At 36.4% G+C, this 23686-nt stretch overlaps 2 protein-coding genes across 2 annotated transcripts in view; one reads left to right on the forward strand and one right to left on the reverse strand.

Annotated features, from left to right (window-relative positions):
• LOC101737437 (uncharacterized) overlaps window positions 1-4577 on the reverse strand; it is a 63083-nt gene extending 58506 nt beyond the window's left edge. Inside the window, exon 1 of the mRNA XM_004925264.5 lies at window positions 4507-4577. The gene's annotated coding sequence lies outside the window, so the exon portion shown is untranslated. The remainder of the gene's footprint in view (window positions 1-4506) is intronic.
• On the forward strand, window positions 3440-23562 carry LOC101743023 (uncharacterized). The gene is made up of 9 exons (XM_012689691.4): window positions 3440-3823; window positions 9476-9620; window positions 10900-11056; window positions 12021-12160; window positions 14079-14246; window positions 14919-15000; window positions 15655-15700; window positions 16352-17290; window positions 17656-23562. The coding sequence occupies exons 1-9, from the start codon at window positions 3799-3801 to the stop codon at window positions 21435-21437; spliced, it is 5484 nt and encodes a 1827-aa protein (XP_012545145.2). The 5' UTR covers window positions 3440-3798; the 3' UTR covers window positions 21438-23562.
• Window positions 23563-23686: the final 124 nt, after the last annotated feature.

Consider the following 23686-nt stretch of genomic DNA (forward strand, 5'->3'; position numbering starts at 1 on the left):
CCTAGGTAAATTAACATACAATTAGTCATGTAAATTATAATGATTAGGAAATATACTCATGACAAACAGGAAATTAGTGGGTACTCAGTGCCCAATATAATCGACAGTAGAGAGACAAGTGAAGCCTCTATTATTCTATATATTTATTGATGGTAGTTTTTCCAATATTGACAAGATGGATATGACACATAAAACTGCAATTTTCACCCAAACAATTACATATGGACTCATATGACTGACTTTGACTACTAAATGTTTTACGAATACCTTCGTTCACTTTAAACAATGATTCAGTATTAAAATCAACAGTACGGTAGGTATACAACTGCAGTATCTGTCATTTGATTTATACCAATGAAGTAGGAAAGCTATGGAAATGAAACGTCAACCAAAATTTCGTGCCACTGTGACGTCATCTGGCCACAAAACATGGCGGCTTTAGTGCTGTACAAAAGATTTCAATGTTATCAGGTTTTATCGATAAACGTTCTTGGCTCATTTTATTTTAAATATTGTTGAGTATTATTTATTTGTAGAATTTATACTTTAATGGGAAGTAAGTAGGTATATTGCTATGTGCAAATATGATATGATTTAGATGGGTGAAATCTAAGACAAGTTCGTCCTTCGAATTTGCCAAGTAAACGATATGATGATTTTTAAAAGTTGCTACACTGATTTTATAAAGTTGTCGTTTGTCGCAAAACATAAAGATATGGCGTAGTTCAAAGCCATCAGCCCATTTCTAGCATGCTAAATGTTATCGTATTTTGAGTACGTGTTTTTCTTAGACTATTACAATCTATTTTAATTGTTTTGCTGACTCTAAAGTCCGTAACATACTACCGCAGCGCACCCCAAGGAAGGTGCGCCGCACCATTTGAATCACTTTCGCTTGAGAGTGATTCAAATTTTAAACTTATCAAGGGACTGCGTGAAAAAAAAACACCTACAGAACATTTATTCATTAATTACAAACGTCATTCCTTGTGACTTCCTCTCTAAAATCACTTAATTATTAAAAATTTAACAAATTTACAATAGTGTTTTACTCACTGCGGAATAAAACTATTTTATTTAAATAGTTCCGAAGAGATTTTGTCGGTAGCCTTTTTCCCGAAATATCTAAACAGAATGTCTAAATATGTTTTGATGACATATTTTAAAGTGGTATTTATGATTAGTGTCATGATCAATAGATTCCGACCGAAAAATGGATTTTTCGGATGAGGGCTCCATAATGAATCTAAATACATATAGATAATAGTTTTAGGACATCGACTTTCTTGAGATCCTATAAAATACGTTTTAATTATTATTTTTGTATGTTTTAAGCATGATAAATTATGAAATTTTATATAATCAATCATATTAAATCGATATCATAGTCAATAAATAATGTACAACCCAAAACAGACGGCCGAACTGACGTGACAATGACATTTGGCGCGCTAAACATGGCGGATTTTCGGCCTCATTAGACGGAGACGGAGATATTTACGTATATTCATGTTTCATTTTATGTACGCACTGAAATACTGTTATATTGTTTTCCTGCGAGTTAAAGTGCTGAGTAAGAACGAGATAGATATATGTTTATGTATGTGCCTTCAAAATGGGTGCTATTTATATAAGCAATTGTACGTATAGAACAATATGTCGTGTCCCTATTATATAGGTCTATGATTTATACAGATTAACGTGAACATCATTATCCTGCCCTTCTCCTAGTCACCTGAGGTCGGCGCAACATGTTTTCTCCTTCCATACTCTTCTGTCATATACCATTTCTTCGCTCACTCCCCTCTTACCCATATCGTCTTTCACGCAATCCATCCATTTCTTCTTAGGTCTACCTCTTCCTCTATATCCTTCCATATTCATAGTTAATATTCTCTTACCAACCTCATTTTCATTTCGTCTCATCACATGTCCATACCATCCCAAACGCGCACTTCTCAGCTTCTCTATCACAGGTGCCACTTTCAGACTTCCTCTAACATATTCATTCCGTATTCTATCCATTCTCGTTACTCCACACATCCATCGCAACATTCACAACTATGCTGCATGCAATCGCCTTTCATCCGCCACAGATCACAGATTAACGTGAACATATTTTTTAATAATATGCCGTTACAGTTACGGGTATAGAGAGATTTCTAGTAGGGAGGAGAAGAGAAGGCGAAGTTCACCGCAAATGTGAACGGTCTCAGGCGACGTGAGGGCGAGATCGACAGCTTTTCTTCTAAATTACCGATTTACTGATTCACAAGATGATTTTTTTTAAAACGTTACGATACTTGCCGGTTTTATTACACTCAATGTTATTCTGAAACATGAATTTGTTAAATTTGCATACAAATTTATTATTTATTATAAATTAAATTTATTATAATTTTTGGAAAGTTTCAAATATGCTAGTTACTTTCCATCTGTAAAACTGTATATCAAAATTACAATATAAAATTAACCTCATTCAAGTAATATAAAATTGCCTTCATGATAGAATAATGTCGTGTAGTAAAAATCAAACGCAATGCTTGTATAGTTATATAATTAATGGGGATTGGGCGTTTTGTGAGCACAGGACAGTAATGCACTTACGGTTGTGACTTTCGATCTCATGCCTTGAGTCGTAGCAGCATGCGCGTCTTAATGTAAATTGTTATTTTATTTCAGTAATATGTACCAGTAACCACTTAACACTAGATAGGCCGTAAAGTAGTCCACACAGCTAAGCAATAAAAAAAACAAGTCCCAGCATCTTTATTGACGAGTGTAGTCTTAGTTAAATAAACCAGAGACGCGACGTATTTAATACGAAATAAAATATTGCATTCTCACACATAGAAATACTTGCAAAACAAAATAAGAATCTGCTGTTTTCAAGCAATGAAAAAAAAAAAAACACCTACTATATTTACATTATGTTAGACTTAGCACTCTCCATTTCGAAGACAGCGCCATTAATAATTCAAAAGATTTCACGGTTACAACACTTTAAAAAAAATCAAAGAACCAAGTCAAACATCCTTGAACCTAAATCGTGACCTTAATGGTTGTGATTTGCAAGTTATAAAGTGGAATAGCTTTAATAGATACCTACTCTGCTCTGAGGAATAAACCATGTATTCCGTGTCAACTATTTGTGAAAATGTTAAGATTTTTATCTAAGATGTATGATTTACAAAGCGCAATGGCGCCAACAGATATGATAATAAATAGCACGCGTATTACGAACCATATTAAAGATAGCTTTGTCTACTTCAGAAATACACATATTAATTACCCTTCAACTATAAAATATGAAACTTTTAAAACCATTTAGGCAAATACAATAATTGCACATATTGGATAAAAACACAATTCTATTCCTGAGGAATAAACTAGTTCATAAAACATGCTTGCCGAAAAAAATTGTATTATTATTTTTGTTTCAATTTATTAACAAGCACACAACCTCTTACATCGACAAATGGAGCAGAAATGTGAAATGAAAGAGCTCAAAGAGCTGATACGAGCTACTTTTTTTTTTTGTTCACCCAATAAAACGAGAGAGCTGGCGTATATTTTGTCTCGGTCGCACTCATGCGGACGCGCTCAATGCCGGCGCTGTCGGCGGTAGCTTCCCGCGAAAGCTAAAACTATACAACGCCATTTTGTTGTCAGCCGTGAACGCGTTAGCATTTGCTGTGAACAGATTGTGATCGTAAATTTTAAGTGAAATGTGTTATTGAACAAATTTAATGAAACCTAAAGATATTTATTTGTGATTAATGAAGTAATTCTACTAGAATGCCGCCTACAAAAAATCAAAAAGGTATTTACGTCGATACTTTTCCGAGTCTTCATTCTCCTTATGACGGCGAGTCGCGGCGGACGTGTCACCAAAGTTAAATGTGTACAAATAAAATCGCGCGGCGACGCTTACTAATTATTGAATCTAGTCGAATAATTCAATATGCTGTGAAATTACATATTTTGTAATTAATAATAATTTAACATTAAATATATTTTTTCTGAGCAAAATAAAATCGATAGCCATATACCGATTTTAAAAAAAATGAACTTAATAAAAATTGTGGATAAACTATTTTTTCTAACTTATCCAATTATAGCCCAGAATAAAAAATATATTAGGGTACATTTATTGCATCGCTTATCGCAAAAAAGTTATTTTAAACTTCATTGTAGAAAAGTGAACATGTAATTTGCAAATATTAAAAATAAATTAGATTATTTTTATAACTGTCGTTGGAATGGAATGTGTCCTATGACATCTTAATAATATTAGTATATTAATATATCAATATAATAATGAATAAAAATATATTATTTAACAAAAGTACAATGAAATTTTTGTTGCATTTTAGTTTCATCTGGATTTGATAATTGTGAGCACGCCGACTTATTAAAATACAATAGATAAAATATTACGCTAGTTACATGTCATTCACTGGCATATTTAACGAACTAAATTCTAAACAACTTTTTTGTACTTACTAAATATTATTATTTTCGTGATGTTGTCACATGAGCACGACCGCTCTACTTCAATGTTGTTCGATAATGATTCATTTTGTTTGTAGTTCGTAATAGAATGATGGCGCACCTCCTTGCTAGATGATCTGAATTCTGAATTAACATAATGGTGGAATGTGAAAAAGAAACAATTATTTAGATCAATAATATGCATGAGGCCCATGAGCACTAGCATATTCTAGAATTACCACGATTTCGTTTTATTCCGTATTCGTTCGGTAAAACCCTTTTTTGTTTTTTATTAATTAGTGAAATATAAGCAAGCCCCGCTCGCTAAATATATGACATATTTCCTGTGGATCTTAATTCTTACAAACTTTGTTCTGGTGATTTTATTACGAACTAGCAAACCGCCCTCGCTTCGCTTCGGAAACTGTAATTTATTATTGAGTTCTCCACTATTTAATGGATGTTATTATGCATATATTCAACCACTCTATCTATTAAAAAAACCGCATCAAAATCCGTTTTGAGTTTTCAAGATTTAAGCATACATAGAGACAGAGAAAGCGACTTTGTTTTATATTACGACGAGTATGTAGTGATAATTAAAAGCTGAGCTGATCTTAAGTTCTTCGTCGTACATAATACAATTTGACGAAATATTTTTATTTGTATATATTTTATTGCTTTTAAAATGATAAATTATATTACAGTATACTAGAAGTTGAAACTTGTTTATGTGCTTTTCAGTTCAAATATTTGATGGGGCAGGTAGAGATGGGTTATCTATATACTAATACGTGAAGCAAAAACTTTATAACCTTGTGATTAAAGATAGAGACGGAGTGTGCAGAATGTTAATATTTTTTTAAATTATCCATAAAATTGGCATTGCTGAAGTCCATGGGCGACGGTAACCACTTACCATCAGGTGGGCCGTACGCACGTCTGCCTACAAAGGCAATAAAAAAAATCAATAAATAAAAATACTACACACACTACCATGTATTTTGACACACACACGCATGCATACTATTTGAGTGTACAAACTTTAATTTCAATGAATTATAGTCGAATTTCGACGACCACAGGACTACTAGTTTCAGTAAAAACACGAGCGCTTAATAAAACTCGTCCGTTGATACGAGTATGTGCCGGTCCGGTAAGACTCTGAAGCGCTCAGCTATGCTGCGCATACATTCTTTATTTACTCTACCGCAAATTATCAGATTATTATTATTCCTGTAACACCCTCGTTACACAGAGATAGTTAGATAAAATCGCGGTATCCACATCAAGATAGTAAACGTTCTTCTTCAATTGGGCATTCAAGGTCATAAAATTAACGTCACTCTGCTCTAGTAGAGTCAAGACAAGGACAATAATGAGTTGGGACACTCATGACTGGAAGTTTATTGGAGGCTAGTATCGCTATATAGAACGGAAAATTCAGAAAATGTGGGTTTTCATCTGCTAAGTAGAGTTATTTCTAAGATCACGTATGACATTTCACCTAGTAACATAGGTATATTTAGGTCAGACGTACTGTAAGGTAGACGACAATCCATAAATAATACATATAAATTAGTTATAGATAAGCAACTCAAGCACTCAGCAAAAATGATTACGGGCGTCGGCCATTAGATGGCCTCGCTTCAATTAGTTTCTCATTGCTCCTGTAGATGGCAGTAACATATTACCTATCCTTTTTATTTTAAATGAGGAATTTTGTAAATTTTCAGACAACACAAATTGATAAAATTTAATCAGTTGTCCATAACAAACAAAGACTTGTATGATTTATTAAGTGTTTAGTTTCTGTGTTTAGTTAAACAATAATGAAATGCTTTAGCTTTAACAACATATAAGCTTAGGGGTATCCGCTACAAGATGTCGCTAGTTTCCATACAAAAAAAAAATTGTCATAGAGTATCACAGTTTCAAGACCCTGAGACAATATACGCTTTTAACGGTTAAAAATACCATTAACTCATAACGCTACCTGGAAGATAATCATTAGAACCAGTTTTTTATATATTACTTAGACCGTTTATAAATAAGTATTTAAAAATTTATTATTGATAACTACGCTATTCTTGCTGCTATTGCATACTATAGTAACGTGACTTGGTGTATAGAGTAATCAAATTTGAATTAGCTAATACTGTTTGTTTCTCGAAAATTCAGGGCGTTTATTTGGATTATTATGAGGTTTTTTCGATAAGAGTAATATAAATATGTAAGTACAATTAGAGTATCTCTATGTTTGTCCGGAATTATTAAATATTACTATCCATTTTTTACTTTTCAAAACGTATGTTGTATCAAATAATTGAGATTCAATAGTAATTCTAGATAGATTCAATTCTAATTTTTTTTTTATTCAATGCATAAGCGATGATTTTCATATCTCAAAACGTTTTGTTTGACGTACACTTTAGTGTACAAGAGGGGGGGAACTTTTCGTCCGCGATCTGGCTACACTGACTTCGATAAGGATTCGGGAGAAAAATGCAACCGTATTTATCGACTGTATCTATGGAAGATAGAATGTACACAAATAACCTACTTTCTGCATCCACTAGATGGCACCGTTTGTCAATGCCTGAACACTTCATAACCGTAATATTTTCATTTTCTGAGTTTTTTTTTTCCCTACCTATGCTGATAGCCTTGAGAGGCTATTTCAGCTTCACCCTAACGTGTGTAGGTGAGCTTACGGGGCTCAAACCGGAGTGTTGCTAACACTGACCCTAGCAAAAGCAGTATAGTAAGCGGCACGTAAGTTGGCAAGGTTTTGGTGTAGTGGGGGTAATGTCGCGCCTAGTGTACATTGCAACAAAAAAATGGTCACTTTTATTTCCCGCATATAATTTAATTTAATTTTATAAAAAAAAATATTTGCTATAATTTATTTTTAAGCCAGTGTGTTTAGAAGAAAGTCAAAGAAAAGAGGAATTCGTGAAGTGTATTAGGTGTTATAAATAAAATACAATTGAAAGTTAAAAGTTTATGTAAAAAAATATACTTAATATTGAAAATTATGTGTCGCCGTCGTCACTAACATTTTCTAATAGTGCTACCCCTTGGATTAAATTTATGGTAGCACCTGAGCTGGTGGAAGGAGTTCGCTCCTCATCGTCGACATAACGAAGAGTCGCTGTCGTCATTGGCGTAAATAATAAGACGCTCAGTGACTGAATCAACTATATGGTCATTGGTATTTGGTCCTGGCATTGCAAACAAACTTGAAACACTCGTAACAAAAACTAAATTTAAAACAATAATAACAACTCGTAACAAAAACTTTAGTAGGCGCATGTGTAACCGGGAGCGAACGGAACGTGGACGCGGTGCGGGAGGGGAGGGTCGACTGACTCACCAATCGCGCGCTCGGAACGGTGCTACGTCTTTCCCCGCGTCCCGCTTGACAACCAAAGAGACCTAAAAAACGACTTCTGCGCATCTAGCGACTCTTGCCAAGTTACGTGCTGGAGACTATACTTCGCTGAATCTACCACCGGGTCGGTGACCGGTGCTTGTGGTGCCTAAAAGCACCGTTAATGGATCGGGAGGATCCGTAATGACGTGCTTTGGTCGACGTCGACTGTTTACCATTCGGCATACAGGATCGAGTTCTGAGCATCATTATTTTATGTAAAATTTTGCTTACTACATAAAATAATGATGCTCAGAACCCGATTCTTTAGACCGAATGGTAAACAGTCGTCGTCGACCCCGCTACCGCCTCGTTCGATGGTTTCACGATTGCCGTACGGGGCAAATACGTGCTCGCGCCGCGGAGTGCCGTAATAACTTCACCTCTTCAAAATTCTCAAAAGCCGCGAATACTTCACGCCCGCCCGTTAAAGCCCCCGAGTCGACCTCGGCCCAAGAGGGACCACCAAACGTTCTAGCTTTAAAAATACAAGGCCCGCCCCACTAATACTCCAAGTCAGTGTAAGACCACGTCTCCTGCGCCCTCTTCTCACTAAAGATTAACTACAATGCACGTAACCTCGCACGTGGGATGCAAATTAAAGTCCTCACCCCCCAACGACCACCGCACTCTGTCTCAATGCTTTCGAAAGGAGCGTATAGGATATCACTCTTACACGCTTAATCTTCACGAATAATCGAAACAGATTTAAGGGAGCGATAGTTCCCAGCAACCGGCGTGCACCACATGCAAAGCAGCCGGGGAAAGTTCCCCTACAATATCGTGCCCGATTACCGCCCTTCCAGCCCTCTGCTATAAGTAACTTCGCTCTAGCATGTGATTTCATCTCGGCTGTCAACATTGATGGGCTCCGTTCGTTCGCCGACGCGATCCGCTAGTGGACAACTGCGGAAGAACGACTCGCCACCGCGTTCGAGCATAAGGACGTGTACGAGGCCGTATCTCGCACGATCTCGCGATAGAAACAATTAATTCCCAATGACGTACAACGCACGAGTAAAACCTTTTTTCTGTTAAGTTAGCGTTTTTCAACGCTAATGGCTACGCGCGACAACGCGACCAAATCTTTAAATTCCTCCGCGAAAATCAAATTTATCTTTTCTTGGTTCAGGAAACTCTCCTTAAGCTCTCACGTCGCGACCTTAAAATCGCAAATTTTGTCATGGTTAGGAATGACAGAATTCCCGCCCCTAAAAGGCTGCCATTTATTACACATCGCACTCGATCCCCCTCGTTTTCTCACATCGAGAAATCAGTTTACCACATCTCACTGAAGGACACCAACCGATCGTCATCGCATCTGTGTATCTCCCCTGCGGAGTATTATCTTGAGCTTCTCGAGTCGTAGACTACTGATTGATGTTAGCACAATATTGAAATGTTAACCCACTAAAAAGAACGTTACGCTTATTTTAACTTGGAATAGTGATTATTGTTATCGTTTCGGAAAGTACATCCCTTAAGGATATTTAATATGCCTTAGTGTACAATCAATTAATTGGACAACGTTTTCCTTTTTTTGAACAGATATCTCGAACGTCGATGAACTAGACAAGTTCAAACGTCGGATGATTCGGTCGTTGGCTCGGTCCTTGATACACGAGAAGAAACCAGAAGATGAAGTCTGGGAAATGATGAAGAAGGAGACAGGTTGCGGATGTAATATGCTCTGGTGAGTAATGTTGGCCGTGTGTTGATATTAGCGGTTTTTGTTACTAACAATTATGTTGAATTATGCAAATGAACTGGTGGTATGAAGCAGTTATGCTTCCTTTAGTTTCAATTTTGGAACAATACATTTGAAAGTCTTGTGTCAAAGTGCTTGGCTACATAAGCTCTGGCAATCATTAAAGGTGGGCTGGCCGGCGCATTAAGATAACACTCCCGATCTTAAAAAATTAAAGTCCTATTGTTCTGGAATAGCAACCCTTTCTTCCAGACTGCATACGTCGCAGTAGAAATGAGCCTTATCCATGGCGCAAAGTTACATGGGATAACCAAGCTGTACGCAAAGAGAAAAAAACACGATCAGACAGAAAGAAAGAACGAAATAAATAAATAAATAATATACTTTCAGATTGATCCGACAAAAAATTCAACAAAACTCCATTTGGTTTTTTTATTTTTAGGGAATTTAGTTAATGAACCTTAATGTGCGTGCGTACAAAACTTAATTTGGTCAATTTGGCAGAATTACTTGTATGATTGAGAATGGACAGTAGTCCTTTTTATTATCTCCAGATGACCTACCGAACAATAATACGTCGCGTGCTCGGTGCAAACTCTTCCCTTTGAAGCAAGAAAGGGTTTTCTATATCTATACTAATATTATAAAGAGGAAAGATTTGTTTGTTTGTTTGTTTCGAATAGGCTCCGAAACTACTGGACCGATTTGAAAAAATCTTTTTCCATTAGAAGCCGACATTGTCCCTGATGAACATAGGCTACTTTTTTAACTTTTTTTTATTTTTATTTTTTTGGTTTCATGTGTGTTTTAATGTTTCCGAAGCGAAGCGAGGAAGGGTCGCTAGTTTACAATATTTCCACAATAACCCGTTTCGAATGGTTAATGCTTATTTCGCGAGATCCGGTATCAGTAACACTCTTTATGTTGTAATGGGTGAATGAGCTGACCAGTATATCTGATGTAAAATGATTACCGAATCGTATTGACATTGGTCCTTGAAATTTGGAAATTACGTTTGCAAGATTCTGTTTCATAGTTACACGTCAAGATGATGAAAAGGGCTTAGAAATTTTTCAATTATTTCCATGTTGAAACTTCAAATACCATTCAACTTTTCTTTTAACTCTTCCAATCTTGAGACTAAAAAAAACCTTTCAACTTTTCCCATGCTGACACTTCATAAAATTTTAAAAACTTTTCATGCTGACACTTCATAAACCTTTCAACTCTTCTCGTGTTAATTCGTAAACAAAATTGTTAACAGGCAGCGCATGAGAATATTAACCTTAAAGAAGCTGAAGAGACTCTACGCGGCAGATGATAAGATTAAAAACGTGCCGACCGTGGCGCGGATGACCCAGACCGACTGGCTGCTCTTCGACTTGATTGTCGTTCATGAGAAAATAGACTTCATTGATAAAGTGAGTCGCTTTTCTTTAGTAAATTACTAGCTGACCCGGCAGACTTCGTAGTGTCCCCAATCGATAATTAAAATACTTAAACATTTGTATTAAATAACACAAAACAAACAAAAGGAATCCGTCCGACAGGGGGGGTTACATTAAAGAGAAAACAAAATTGTTATTTTTATATAATTCCGAGCATTTTCATATTTATCTACCTTTTAAACCTTCTGTGGACTTCCACAAATAATTCAAGACCAAAATTAGCCAAATCTATCCAGCCTTTCTCGAGTTTTAGCGAGACTAACGAACAGCAATTCATTTTTATATATTAATATAGAATATAGACAGATTATTAACATAAACAAAAATGTTAATTAAAAGTGAAGTTCATAGATAATACACGTAAATTAGTTATAGATAAGCAAGTCAAGCATCCAACAAAATGTTTACGGGCGTCGGCCACTAGATGGCTTCGTTTCGATTAGTTTGTCATTGCTCCTGTAGATGGCAGTAACATATTATTACCTATCCTTTTTATTTTTAATGAGGAATTTTGTAAATTTTCAGAAATCACAATGTGATAAAATTTAATCAATTTGTCTATAACAAATAAAGACTTGTACATATGATTTATTATTTTTTTAGTTTCTGTGTTTAGTTAAACATTAATTAAATGCCTTAGCTTTAACAACATACAAGTTTAGAGGCATCCGCTACAAGATGTCGCTAGTTTCCATTCAAAAAAATTGTTTGTCTTAAAGTATCACAGTTTCAGGGCCCTAGCCATGATTATATAGTCGCGTTGACCATTCCTGCGATGTTCTGGAACATTCAAAAGATGTTCTAGTGGTTTCGATAACTGTTTTTGATATTTGACGTCAGATGGCATTACCTGTACCGGAATAACAATGCAATATTACTGCATAGGGTTATCTTGTCTATTCTCATTAGGTAATGAGAACCGAACATTCTGTTTCAGGATCAAATGACGTTACCCAGTAAGGATCGCGAGCCCCTGATTGACCTCTTCGCACTGGTGATGCAGTTCGACATAGAAAATCGATCAGGAGAGAGTCTGGCGGAGGCCTGGACCGCGGCCGCCGTGCTCTACAACTCGAAGTGAGTGAGAGTCAATCTGTTACAGCCTCTAATAAGAAATTCGCAGACCGGCTAATAGCCAAATCAAACCCGCAAAATTATAATTTGTGTAATTACTGGTGGTAGGACCTCTTGTGAGTCCGCACGGGTAGGTACCACCACCATGCCTTTTTCTGCCGTGAAGCAGTAATGCGTTTCGGTTTGAAGGGCGGGGCAGCCGTCGTAACTATACTGAGACCTTACAACTTATATCTCAAGGTGGGTGGCGCATTTACGTCGTAGATGTCTATGGGCTCCAGTAACCACTTAACACCAGGTGGGCTGTGAGCTCGTCCACCCATCTAAGCTATAAAAAAAAGCCATATGTACTTGAATGACTTAAATTAATTTCCGTAAGTGATGTTATTGATTTTTTTTTCTTTTCGTTTTGTATTAATTTAAGCACAGTAAAAGCTTTTTATTCGCGTATGCACTATTCGCGGATGAAAAAAAATGCGACCCGATTCCTATATTAGCGGCTAACGATTTCATTATTCGCGGATCTAACCGGTACATACATACACATTGATGATGATTTTATTGCTTTTTTTTCTTAGCTTTCAAATGACACATCTTTCGTCTTCATAAGACGTCTACATCGATAGCAATGATTATATCAGTGCAGACGCCTGAGCTGCGAAGTAAAAAAAACAAAATGGCTGCCGTTCTAGTTTTTTTTTTATGATTGAAAGTTTACTGGTGGCCCGAAGGCCTTTCCAGTTTCACCAGGACAGCTCCAGCACAGGCTCAGCCAAGAGGGGCGGGATTTGCTAACAACTGCCCGAGCGCCTCCAAAGGAGACCTAACAACTCAAGAGCAATTGTTTCGCGAATGAATCTACTACCGGATCGGAATCGCGACCCGCTGAGAAGATCCGGCGAGAAACTCAGCGGGCTGATGCATGGGCTAGGTGAAGCGGTAGAAAGAGCCGTTCTAGTATGGAGGGGCCAAGAGAAAATTGGGATAGTGATTAATCGATGAAAATCCCCATATTTTACCCCATTAAGTCTCCAACACTGGTGCACGGACATATTGTATAGACCCCGCGAACATAGAGCTTTTACTAGCCCACTGAGTTTCTCGCCGGATCTTCTCAGTGGGCCGCGTTTCAGATCCGGCGGTAGATTCTGCGAAGCACTGCTCTTGCTAGGGTCAGTGTTAGCAACTTCGCCAGGGTTGAGCCCCGTGAGCTCTTCTACTCGTTGGGTAACGCTGATATAGCCTCGCAAGGCTATTAGCATAGGGAAATCTGCCGTAGAGTGCTAACGACAGCAGCACCAAGTGTTCATAGTTCATCAAAATCAAATGATACGCTTAGGAACGCATAGATCTTATCTTATCTATGTAATTAAAGGTCCGTTTCATTTGGTATTAGCATCAACAGTTGGGTGTTTTTTTTATTGAACTTTGAGTTTACTCCACTGAAATAGCTGAAGAACTTTTTATGCCATGATATTTTTTCAAAAATTTTAACTTTCTTTGACTCCCCTGTTAAAGTTGCAAAAATGTTCCTTAAACCAAATAGACTCATATTCGATATACTATATAGTATATTAGCGTGCGAGCTAGTGTAGTATTATAACAGCAACCTAGTCTATACTAATATATAAATCTACAGTGGTTTTTACGGCTGTTCCGTTATAACTACTGAACCGTGCATCCGATTGACTTGAAACTTGGTATCCATGTAGGAAATACATGTACTTAATGGATAGGCTAATATTTATATGAGTTTTGGACTCCCTAATAATAATGGCAATAAATAATAATGTTAAATTTAAATGCCCAGCGAAGCGGGCGAGTACGGTTAGTATATTAATAATAGTAAAATTTAACTTAACGCTTAAGAAATTGAACCGTAATCCTGTTTGTAACATTAACTTAAACGGCCTCATTACAGAGGTCACCAGTGCTCACCGATGCTATTACAGAAACGTTGGTATCAGCTAAAGGAGGTGACCCGGCAGCTGTTTTATAACTACTGGTTCGCCTACCGCGGGAACTCTCGTCTCTTGGCGAAGGCAGAGGAAAATAAGCCGACCAAGTTATTGAGAGAAATAGCACAGAAGTAAGTAAAAATGATTAACTTTTTTTTTTGGGGGTTCCTGAGGACCCGAAGACCTTCCCAGTTCCACCAGGGGGGCAAGCGCGGGTTTTGTTATTATTATTTTTTGCTTAGATGGGTGGACGAGCTCACAGCCCACCTGGTGTTAAGTGGTCACTGGAGTCCATAGACATCCACAACGTAAATGCGCCACCCACCTTGAGATATAAGTTCTAAGGTCTCAAGTATAGTCACAACGGCTGCCCCACCCTTCAAACCGAAACGCATTACTGCTTCACGACAGAAATAGGCAGGGTGGTGGTACCCACCCGCGCGGACTCACAAGAGGTCCTACCACCAGTAACCATCGGATGTCTAAAAATTAAGTCTCAAGAAACTAATGATCTAAGATTTGTAAAGTGGTTTCTGCAGACGCGCACATCAGCAGACTTATCTTATTGCTTTCTTCATACAGACATTTATCTAGAAATAATTAAATATTATAAAATGTCGGAAGTTTCACATACCTAAACTTGAGACCTTAGAATTTATATCTCAAGGTGGGTGGCGCATTTACGTTGTAGATGTCTGTGGGCTCCAGTAACCACTTAACACCAGGAGGGCTGTGAGCTCTTCCACCCATCATCTAAGCAATAAAAAAATAAAATAAAAATAAATTGATATCGTTTATTTCAGATATCCGAACATAATAACGAGTCCGTTCGTGGAGTGGCAGGAATTAATCGAGAAACGATTGATTATACTATCCGAGGAGTTTGTAAGTAGCATAACTCAATCATATCAAACATTTGTACTGAAAATTCAATAAGTTTTTTTAAGCATCATGTCTTTATCGCCTTCGATTCGAAATACAGTTACAACTGGGAAGCATCACCAAGAAATCAAGCCGCCTTATTATCTGATAGTAGTATCTAATTATTATTTTTTCCTACTTAAGCTGATAGCCTTGAGAGGCTATTCCAGCGTAACCTTAACTAGTAGGTGAGCTCGCGGGGCTCAAACCTTACGACGTTGCTAACACGAACCCTAGCAAGAGCAGTGCTTCGCAGAATCTACCACCGGATCGGAAACGCGACCCACTGAGAAGATCCGGCGAGAAACTCAGTGGGCTGTGTCTGAGGGATAAAGTATCTAATAGTTATATTATTGAATTACAACATATTTTAAAAAATTTACTTAACCAAATCGTGTCGTTCGGTATAATATACATGTTTATATGGGTTCATATAGTAGGGATAGGGGTAGGCCTGGGGACCTGGCTAGTTTGGCTTTATCAGATTGTTAATCAACATTTTTCGTTCCATCGAACGATTCCAGTAAACATTTGACATTAAGTGGGCCCTCTATCGTAGAACATTAAGCAAAACATTATAACGAAAACCGATTTTAATAAATGAATATTATTCAACAGGAAACGAAGAAATGGATGAATAGTCCAAAGACTCTATTGGCACCAGGTGGGTCCATATTAATTTAGAATTTTTTTTTTAACATTCCTATCAAAGAGAATCTACTGAGTTAGTGCAGAAACGGAAAGAACTTTTATACAAACACGATATAATTTATCAAAGAAACGTCGTAATAATATCCCGTTATTGTTCGGAGTAATCACGGATGTCGGTGTGAAAATTACCTTTTAAGACCAGAAGATTTTTTGTGAGCCTTCTCGAAAAAAGCTGAGTCTGCGATCCTAGTTTCCTTAAGCTCCTACGAGTCCTTCCACGTCGTGAATCCATTCGTGTCCCGTCCATGTAGTATTTAAAATAACTTGTAAAAGTTGAGCCTCTTTTAAACTCAGAGAAAAACAAAGGAGCTCGCAATTAAAAAACTAATAGCATTACGTAGCAGCAAAGCATTATGCTGTAGAGTCTACCGGAAAATCATTTGGCACTCACAGTTGTATTATTGGTCCAATAAAACAAATTGAACAAATTTCATACTTCGATCATAAAGCTTTTCATGATAAGTCACTACTAAAATCACTATAATACATAATTCAATGTAAAATCACTTAAATTAAAGTATCATCATAGTTCATCAGATTATAGTTATTTTGGAACATTGCGTGAAAATATTTTAAAACATTTACATCGTTATCATATTTACAGAATCGATACAAGATGTAGAGATCATTGAGCCTGTCATAGAAACCATAGAACTGGACCAAGATTCAGAGAGTGAAACAGATAATAAAAAACGCGACGAAGAAAACGTGCAAACTGACAAAAAAATAATTGAAGTAAAGCTAGAACCTAAAGAATCTGAACAGGAAGATGTGATTAAAGTAGAAACTCACAAATTACCATTAGCCATACATAGTGTAGAGACGGAGACTACATTATTAGATAGTGAAAATTCCTATTCAGATAAGAATTCTGGGAAGTATAAAAATGATTTACAAACTTATGATGATCCTCCTGAAGCTACTGTGAATCTCTCTGAAGTAACTGAACAGCGTTTGAAATTAAATGTAAACCCTCCAGAAGTTACTGAAGAACTTCCTGATAGAATTGAAGACCCTCCAGATACAAGTGTTGATTTTAATGCCCGAAACGACATTGAAATCTGTGATAAAGGAGCACCAAAAATTGTACAAGTCTTTGGTAACGTCGATTTGTCTAGTCAAATTCTGAACATGAATGATGCCATAATAGACATCGACGCACAAACGGGTGAAGAACCTTATATTAGTACTGCAGAACGTATTGATTTGCCAGGAGAGCAAGAAGAGCACGGTGACGATAATATCAATGACGAAAGTCGAAACATAATCAGAATAGATGCTGACGATAAACTTAAAAGCGAAGAACCTCTAAAACCATTGAAAGTAGTTGATGGAAAATCCCAAAAATTTGATAATGTTGTAGTTTCTGAACCGAAAATTGAAAATGATAATGATTTGAACGCTACAGGAAAAATCGTACAAGGTTTGGATGTATTATCGAAACCTGAAATACATGACAGATTGCATTTTGATTTTTTTGAAAACGGAATCGAACTTGTTGACGACGGAATAGAGTATATTGAAGAAAATCACACAAGCACTGGTAAGTTTTAGAAATCTATATTATTAATGATATTTTTAGATATTGGAAGACGCTATATAAAATAATATTGCGTCTTCGACCTTACATCTTCAGGTTGATTGCGGTAATCACTTTGTAATGATTATATTACTCAATTAACAACAGACAGGCTGTCCTAATCATATACAATGCCTCAAAAACAGGACGCACTGTCAAAATTCTCAAATAAGAGACAAAACGTAATTAAAACCATAGATGCCAATACGAACGCGTCATCTTAAGACGTCAGGTCGAAATTCCAATGGCATAAAAATACTCGGTTTTGATACGGTACAAATTTTTAAATACACAAAAATCACGCTACACTATGAACATCTACTCCACAGTTACTGCATCCATTCCAATCAAGACCGAGGCTGATAATAAACCACCTAATTGTGAAGATGAAGATGGTACAACAAAATTCGATTACAAACTATTAATGGACCCCGTCGTCTATACAACAAGGGTAGATGAAATGGACACATTAAAGGACAAATCTTACCAATCCGTGAAGGACAAAAGTTTAATACAATTGATTATCGCAGAAAGCAAACCTATTTGTAAACCGATAGAAAATGTTAATAAAGTTAACTTAAATAATACATCTGTACGGGAAGCAATAAATGACGATTCATTAATCGAACAGGAAACGAACGCAGTCAGCGGAAGCGAAGATGAAATAGATGATAGTTTCAAAGTAAAAATATCAAGCTATTTATTAAAAAAACCTCGAAATCGTTCCTATAACCCCATAAAACTATGCAAGAATCCGGATTTTAATACGCGATTGAAAAGATTAACCGTTGCCTTCTTAAGTTCGCCTCGTAACAGAGCACTGCTCAAAGCTTGTAAACCGATGACCATTGATGTAATGAAGGCGTTCGAATCTAAACTCGTCAATGGTACAATGTTTTTGAAAGATTGCGATCAATTCATACCTAATGTCAGAAACGAGGATACCAATCACAGAACACTTTCAATAGCACCATCGACAATGGCCATCCAGAGCTTAATAGATAATTCAATGACGGAATCTAAAAGTTCATCCCCAAATACTACTCCAGTAGCTTGCGATGATACAATCGAGAGAAACAAAATAATAAATCTACCAGATATAACAGAGGTTCGTCGTATAAATCAGCGATTGCTCACAGCCGAAGTTCCTCCCATAAGAGTACAAACTTCCAATACTATGCGTGTTGGTTCTGAGATTGTTCCGAACACGGAAGCAATATCTAAAGAAATTACTTCAATTAAAGTTGAGGTTAACTCAGAGGTTGTTTTGGTTGACAAACCAACCGAAAAAATTAAGAAATTCGAAGATCCTGTAATTGATCTACCCGAAGGGACAAACATGTTTCTTAATAATCAAGAACAAGAGTGCTCTTTTGCTGATACTCGGGTCGAAGCTTATTCACAATTGACGTGCCAAGAAATGCAGAAGACGAAAAAAAAAAAAAAAGACACTGCAGTATCAAAGTCTTGGAGGCCCGTGACAAGTTCAAGAGTGAGTTGGCTGAAAAACTATGTTAAAACAGATTATGAGTCTTTATTGACGTTGGATACCCTTAACAAAATGTTAATTGTGATGAACGAAGGCGAATTTTTTAATAAGTACTCTACGACTAATAATGTGAAAATAAATAAAAAACAAAACAATGAAAAGGGCGCGGATAATCCGAAAGCTATTTCAAATTCCCGCGAAATGCCTTGGAAGCCCAAATTCTGTTGTTGGGCTCGATATCGCATTGATTCCATGTTGAACAATAAAACAAGGCGTAATAACAGGCACCATTGTGAGAAAGACGACTGCATTTGCTGTTGCAAGAGCGCTCTTAACTTATTAATAGAAGATGCAATAAGGGCAGCCGAACACGATAAACTTAAGAAAACTGTTTACGATATCGGTGGCGCTGTAAAAAAATCACAAGAATCAATTCCAAACAAAAAAATTATCACAAGAATAATTCCCAGGGATGAACAAAACCACAAAACACCCATAAAAGACATCCAAGCTGCTGATCCTGATCACGGAGATATTGAAACTATTAATTCTGCCGAAAAAGAAATCCAAAGTATTGTTCCAGCTCAAGAAGAAATTAAATCTATTAATACCGACCAGAATAATCCAAACAAACAGAATAAACCAACATCTGTTGCACTATTGAGCGAGCACAATTATTCCACCACAGACGAATCTACTCCTAACCTTATCGACGACAAGGGTTCTTATGTTCATAAACAACCTGACAATTGTTTTAAAATCGTTCTACAAACTCATAACGAAGAGACAGTGAGAAAACCGAAATCCAGTTTGAAAACTCTGGTAATTGAACCAATCATCAATAATATGCCCAATGAGTCTCAAAAGCCTATGTTGATGGCGTCGGTTGGCTCTCAACAAACTTCAGATAAACAGAAAAATGCTAATGAAAAACCCTGTTTAATTGTAAAAGATAATATAAAGTTACCGCCAGCGGCTAGTGCGAAAAAATTTAATACTTTAAAAAAATACGGTAAATGTACAATTGATCCCAAAAGACATGTTTCGAATCGCAAATTTCTTCTGAATATTCCTAATGGTAAAGCCATTAAGCTTGGTCAGAAAACTATTATGGTTACAAATATTAAATTACCGATAGAAAGTAAAAGTTACAATTCTACTTGTCAAGAAAAATCTGAACAAGAATCAGGAAATGATGGTCCTGCCCAGACATTGCCCGAGGGTGTACAACTTGTTTTATTACCAAATGGTGAATTAATAGCGTCTGTTGAACCAGGCACCGTAGTAGATGCAAAACAAATATCATCGATACCCATTATCATGGAGTCAATACAAAAGCAACTTATCGATATTGGGATCTGTCCCACTACATCAAACACCGCATCCACATCTACTGCAAGTAGTAAAAATACCAGTGACGCAACTATAAATGTATCGGATCAATCTTCGGAAGTATTAGAAGAGACTGTCATTTTAAACAGAGAAGAGCCTCAAATCGATAAAACAGACGATAACATTCTTACTACCGATAGTATTATCGGGCCTCTTCCTGGCATTGATAGAGGTGTTGAATCCTATGTTACATCTGATGCGAATGATTCCTGTAAGGAACTCGAAAAACGCGCAGAATCTTCAAATTTAAACACCAGTGTTGGCAATAGTCAAAATGTTGATGTTCCCGCTCCAAAACCAGAAAGAAGTTCGTTATTATCAGATTTAATGGAAATGTCTGGCATTTCCACAGAAGACACGATATCTGCATCTGAACCTATATCGGATTCAACACAACACGCAGTACCACCGCTCTCAGCTATAAATACGATCCCGGATTTAGTGCCTCACGTTTCAGAAACACCATTGTTTGTAACTGATCCAGCTGATTACAGTCCAGTCACATCATACGTTGAATTAAAATATGCTGTTCAAAATAATGCTTCATTCTTTTCATATAATTGTAGTACTGGTGTTATATTACCAATAAATGTTAGCTTAGGAAAAAATCCACTCAAAGCAACAAAAGAAATCATTGACTTAACAGACGAGAATGATGATAGTATAACAGATGCAATCCATAAGCCCGCTGATAGTATTACAAAATATCAACTGGTTCAAGATAGTAAATTTAAATCATTGAAACTAATAAAACCATTGGTTCAATACAGATCGAAAAGACAACGATTAATTCCTAAAAAAAATGTATTTAAGCAAAATATACTATATAATAGATTAAAACAGCAGGAGTTAAACGATGAACCTGCAAAAATAGATTTAGTAGATTCTGACTATTCGATGGAAGAAGAATATCTTGAAGATAGTGATAATGATGAAGAACAAAATGTTACTACTTCGGAAGCTACTGATTCGTCTGATGATGAGCCTCTGAGTAAAAAAGTAAAATTGAATAAATCATGCAGTAGTGTTCCAGTATACATGGATGAAAAAACAACTAAAAATCACCAGATCGACGTATCGACTAATATTGTATCAGATACAAAAGAAGCAGTCTCTTGTTTATCTGAAGAAGTTACCAAAAATATAGAAGTTAGTGATAATGTTGACCCAGCTCCTGAATTCTTCACATCTGATTGTAGTGATGATGAAATTTGTATTTTAGGAGTCTAATGAACATGCTATTATTCATCACAATGACGAAATTGTAAGAGATAGTAGATGTCTATTGTGAAATATTTCACATACATGTCAAAATTGTCCAATTTGGTGGCTCCATTTTGCTTTTAATGTCTTAATCCTTGGATATTATTTGAATAAAAAGGGCGAGCCGCGTTTGGCTTAATCTTTTATTTTATTAGCTTTGACGACAGACGGATATACGATCACCTGATAGTCAGTGATTACTTATTGCTCATGAACATCAGTAATGTTCAATCACACCGAACATCATTACAAAACTAGAAAATTAAAGTACCGTTTGTAGACCCAGAAGTTCTTGAAAGTTCGTGAGATCCTAAGTATCGAGAAACTGAACTGCTGTCATCTATGTATATTGAGTCAAAAATAAGTAGTGGTTACTTAAAAGTCCAGGTAGGAGCAATTTTCTACTCTAGACCTTGTTATTTGGAATTGTAATTTCATACAGATTTTACCCTGGTGGGATATTCAAATTCCATCAGAATTGTCAACAATCCCAATTCTCAATCGTTGTTTTTTTTTCCTGTTTACACAGGACTAACTGTTGCCGTTGTGGAGTTCATCCGGACTAGAGCTTCTTAGATATTTATCTCTTTCTCTCTCACCATCAATGTCTAGAATGAACTCCCCGATGAAGTGATCTCTCAGTACCTTTTCCCTCTTCAGGTTTAAGAAAAGTAATTTATCTTCTGTTATTTATCTCTAGGATACTTGTGTTTAATCTTGATCATAAAATACGCTTTCCCAAATATCACTGGCTTGAATATTGCCATTACATCGGGTGTTAGAATCTTATACAACCTTAGTTCCGGCATCCGTCCCCCAAAATAAAATTTGTGGTTCTTCCTAAGCTGTGTAATTTACAGAGTTGTGATGCATTGTTTCTACCTGTTTTATGCTAAGTCCACAGCTAGAATCTTCGGCATCATCTTGCAGAGATGGTCTCCGGTACCGAAGTGGACAGCGATCGCCTCAATGTTTGCTTATTTTCACAAAGCCTGTTGACCTTTTCTGTGTGACTTATAATTACATTTTTTTAGTGTGTCTTAGATCCAAAGTGTTTCTCCATTTTAACAAGGTTTTAGTTTTTGCGCAGTCTGTCGATGCACCTACAATGCACCAGAGACCAACTATATTAATATTTACATATATACATGGCTCGCGTCCAATTATTTCTTTTTCAGTGCCCTTTTTTTCTAGTTGAACAATTGATTGGTAATAATTATTGGAATACACGCTAGCGCCAGTTTCTAAACAAGTTTTGGAACTGTCAGTGTACCAAAAGTTAATATATCTACTGAGATTCCATTCTAATTTTTAATCCTGTAAAATACTTGAACAAACTAGATTTTACACTTATATGTACATCATTTGTCTGAGTTCATGATTCATTTCCAATCATCTGAGATTGATATCGGGCATACCGGCAATTATTATTCACTTGATCATAGCTAACGGCCGCTTTATCGGATTTTTGTATTACTATTTGCAGCAGTGTTGTAAGATTAAATGGCAGAATAAAATACCTTACATCGGGCGTGGCCGATGCCCCTGGCATTTTCAATTCACATGGACGGAGGCACTATAACATCAGGTGAACCATACTTGCGTATACGTCTGTCGTTGAAGCAATAAAATGCGTACGGACCAGATAGAACATTCTGTCGATAATTTTTTTTACTTTAGTTTCTAAAATGAAAAATTGTTATAATAATAATTCTTCACAAATACGTGTTTAAAGTAAGTAATGTAATTAATGTGTACCTATGTAGTTTTTACTGTGATAATTATTTTTATTAAATTAGTTTTAGTGCTGGACTCTATGAGTGAGGCCACATAAATTGTGTTATTTATTATGTATGAGTTTAATCCAGTGGTGCGCAAACTTTTTTTGGTTACGGCCTCTTCAGTAGAGAGAAATATTTCGGCGATCCGTAGATAAACACTGGCTGCTAAATCGACCGAAAAAAAATATAACGAACTCCAACAATCTTCTGGCGCCCCTACAGGGGTCGCGACCCTCCGTTTGCGCATCACTGGCTTATTTAATAACTATTTTAAGTAATTTCAATGTAAATAATAAATGAAAATCCAACTATATCCATGTTATAATTGTTTTCAGAACTTTTTATTGAGCTATTTGATTTTTGTTACCCGCTGTTACTCCGACATCGTGGAAATTATTCGTAAGCATTTGTTAAGTCCGTATTTCATGAAAAAAC

The sequence above is a fragment of the Bombyx mori genome, chromosome 20 (genome assembly GCF_030269925.1).
Source record: "Bombyx mori chromosome 20, ASM3026992v2".
In the NCBI taxonomy this organism is placed as follows: domain Eukaryota; kingdom Metazoa; phylum Arthropoda; class Insecta; order Lepidoptera; family Bombycidae; genus Bombyx; species Bombyx mori.

Excerpts from the sequence above, each read along its gene's own strand:
- LOC101743023 (XM_012689691.4), top strand. The coding sequence starts at position 3,799 with ATGCCGCCTACAAAAAATCAAAAAG. Across the intron at positions 9,621-10,899 it reads TGCGGATGTAATATGCTCTG|GCAGCGCATGAGAATATTAA; the intron begins GTGAGTAATGTT and ends AATTGTTAACAG. Across the intron at positions 12,161-14,078 it reads GCCGTGCTCTACAACTCGAA|AGGTCACCAGTGCTCACCGA; the intron begins GTGAGTGAGAGT and ends GCCTCATTACAG.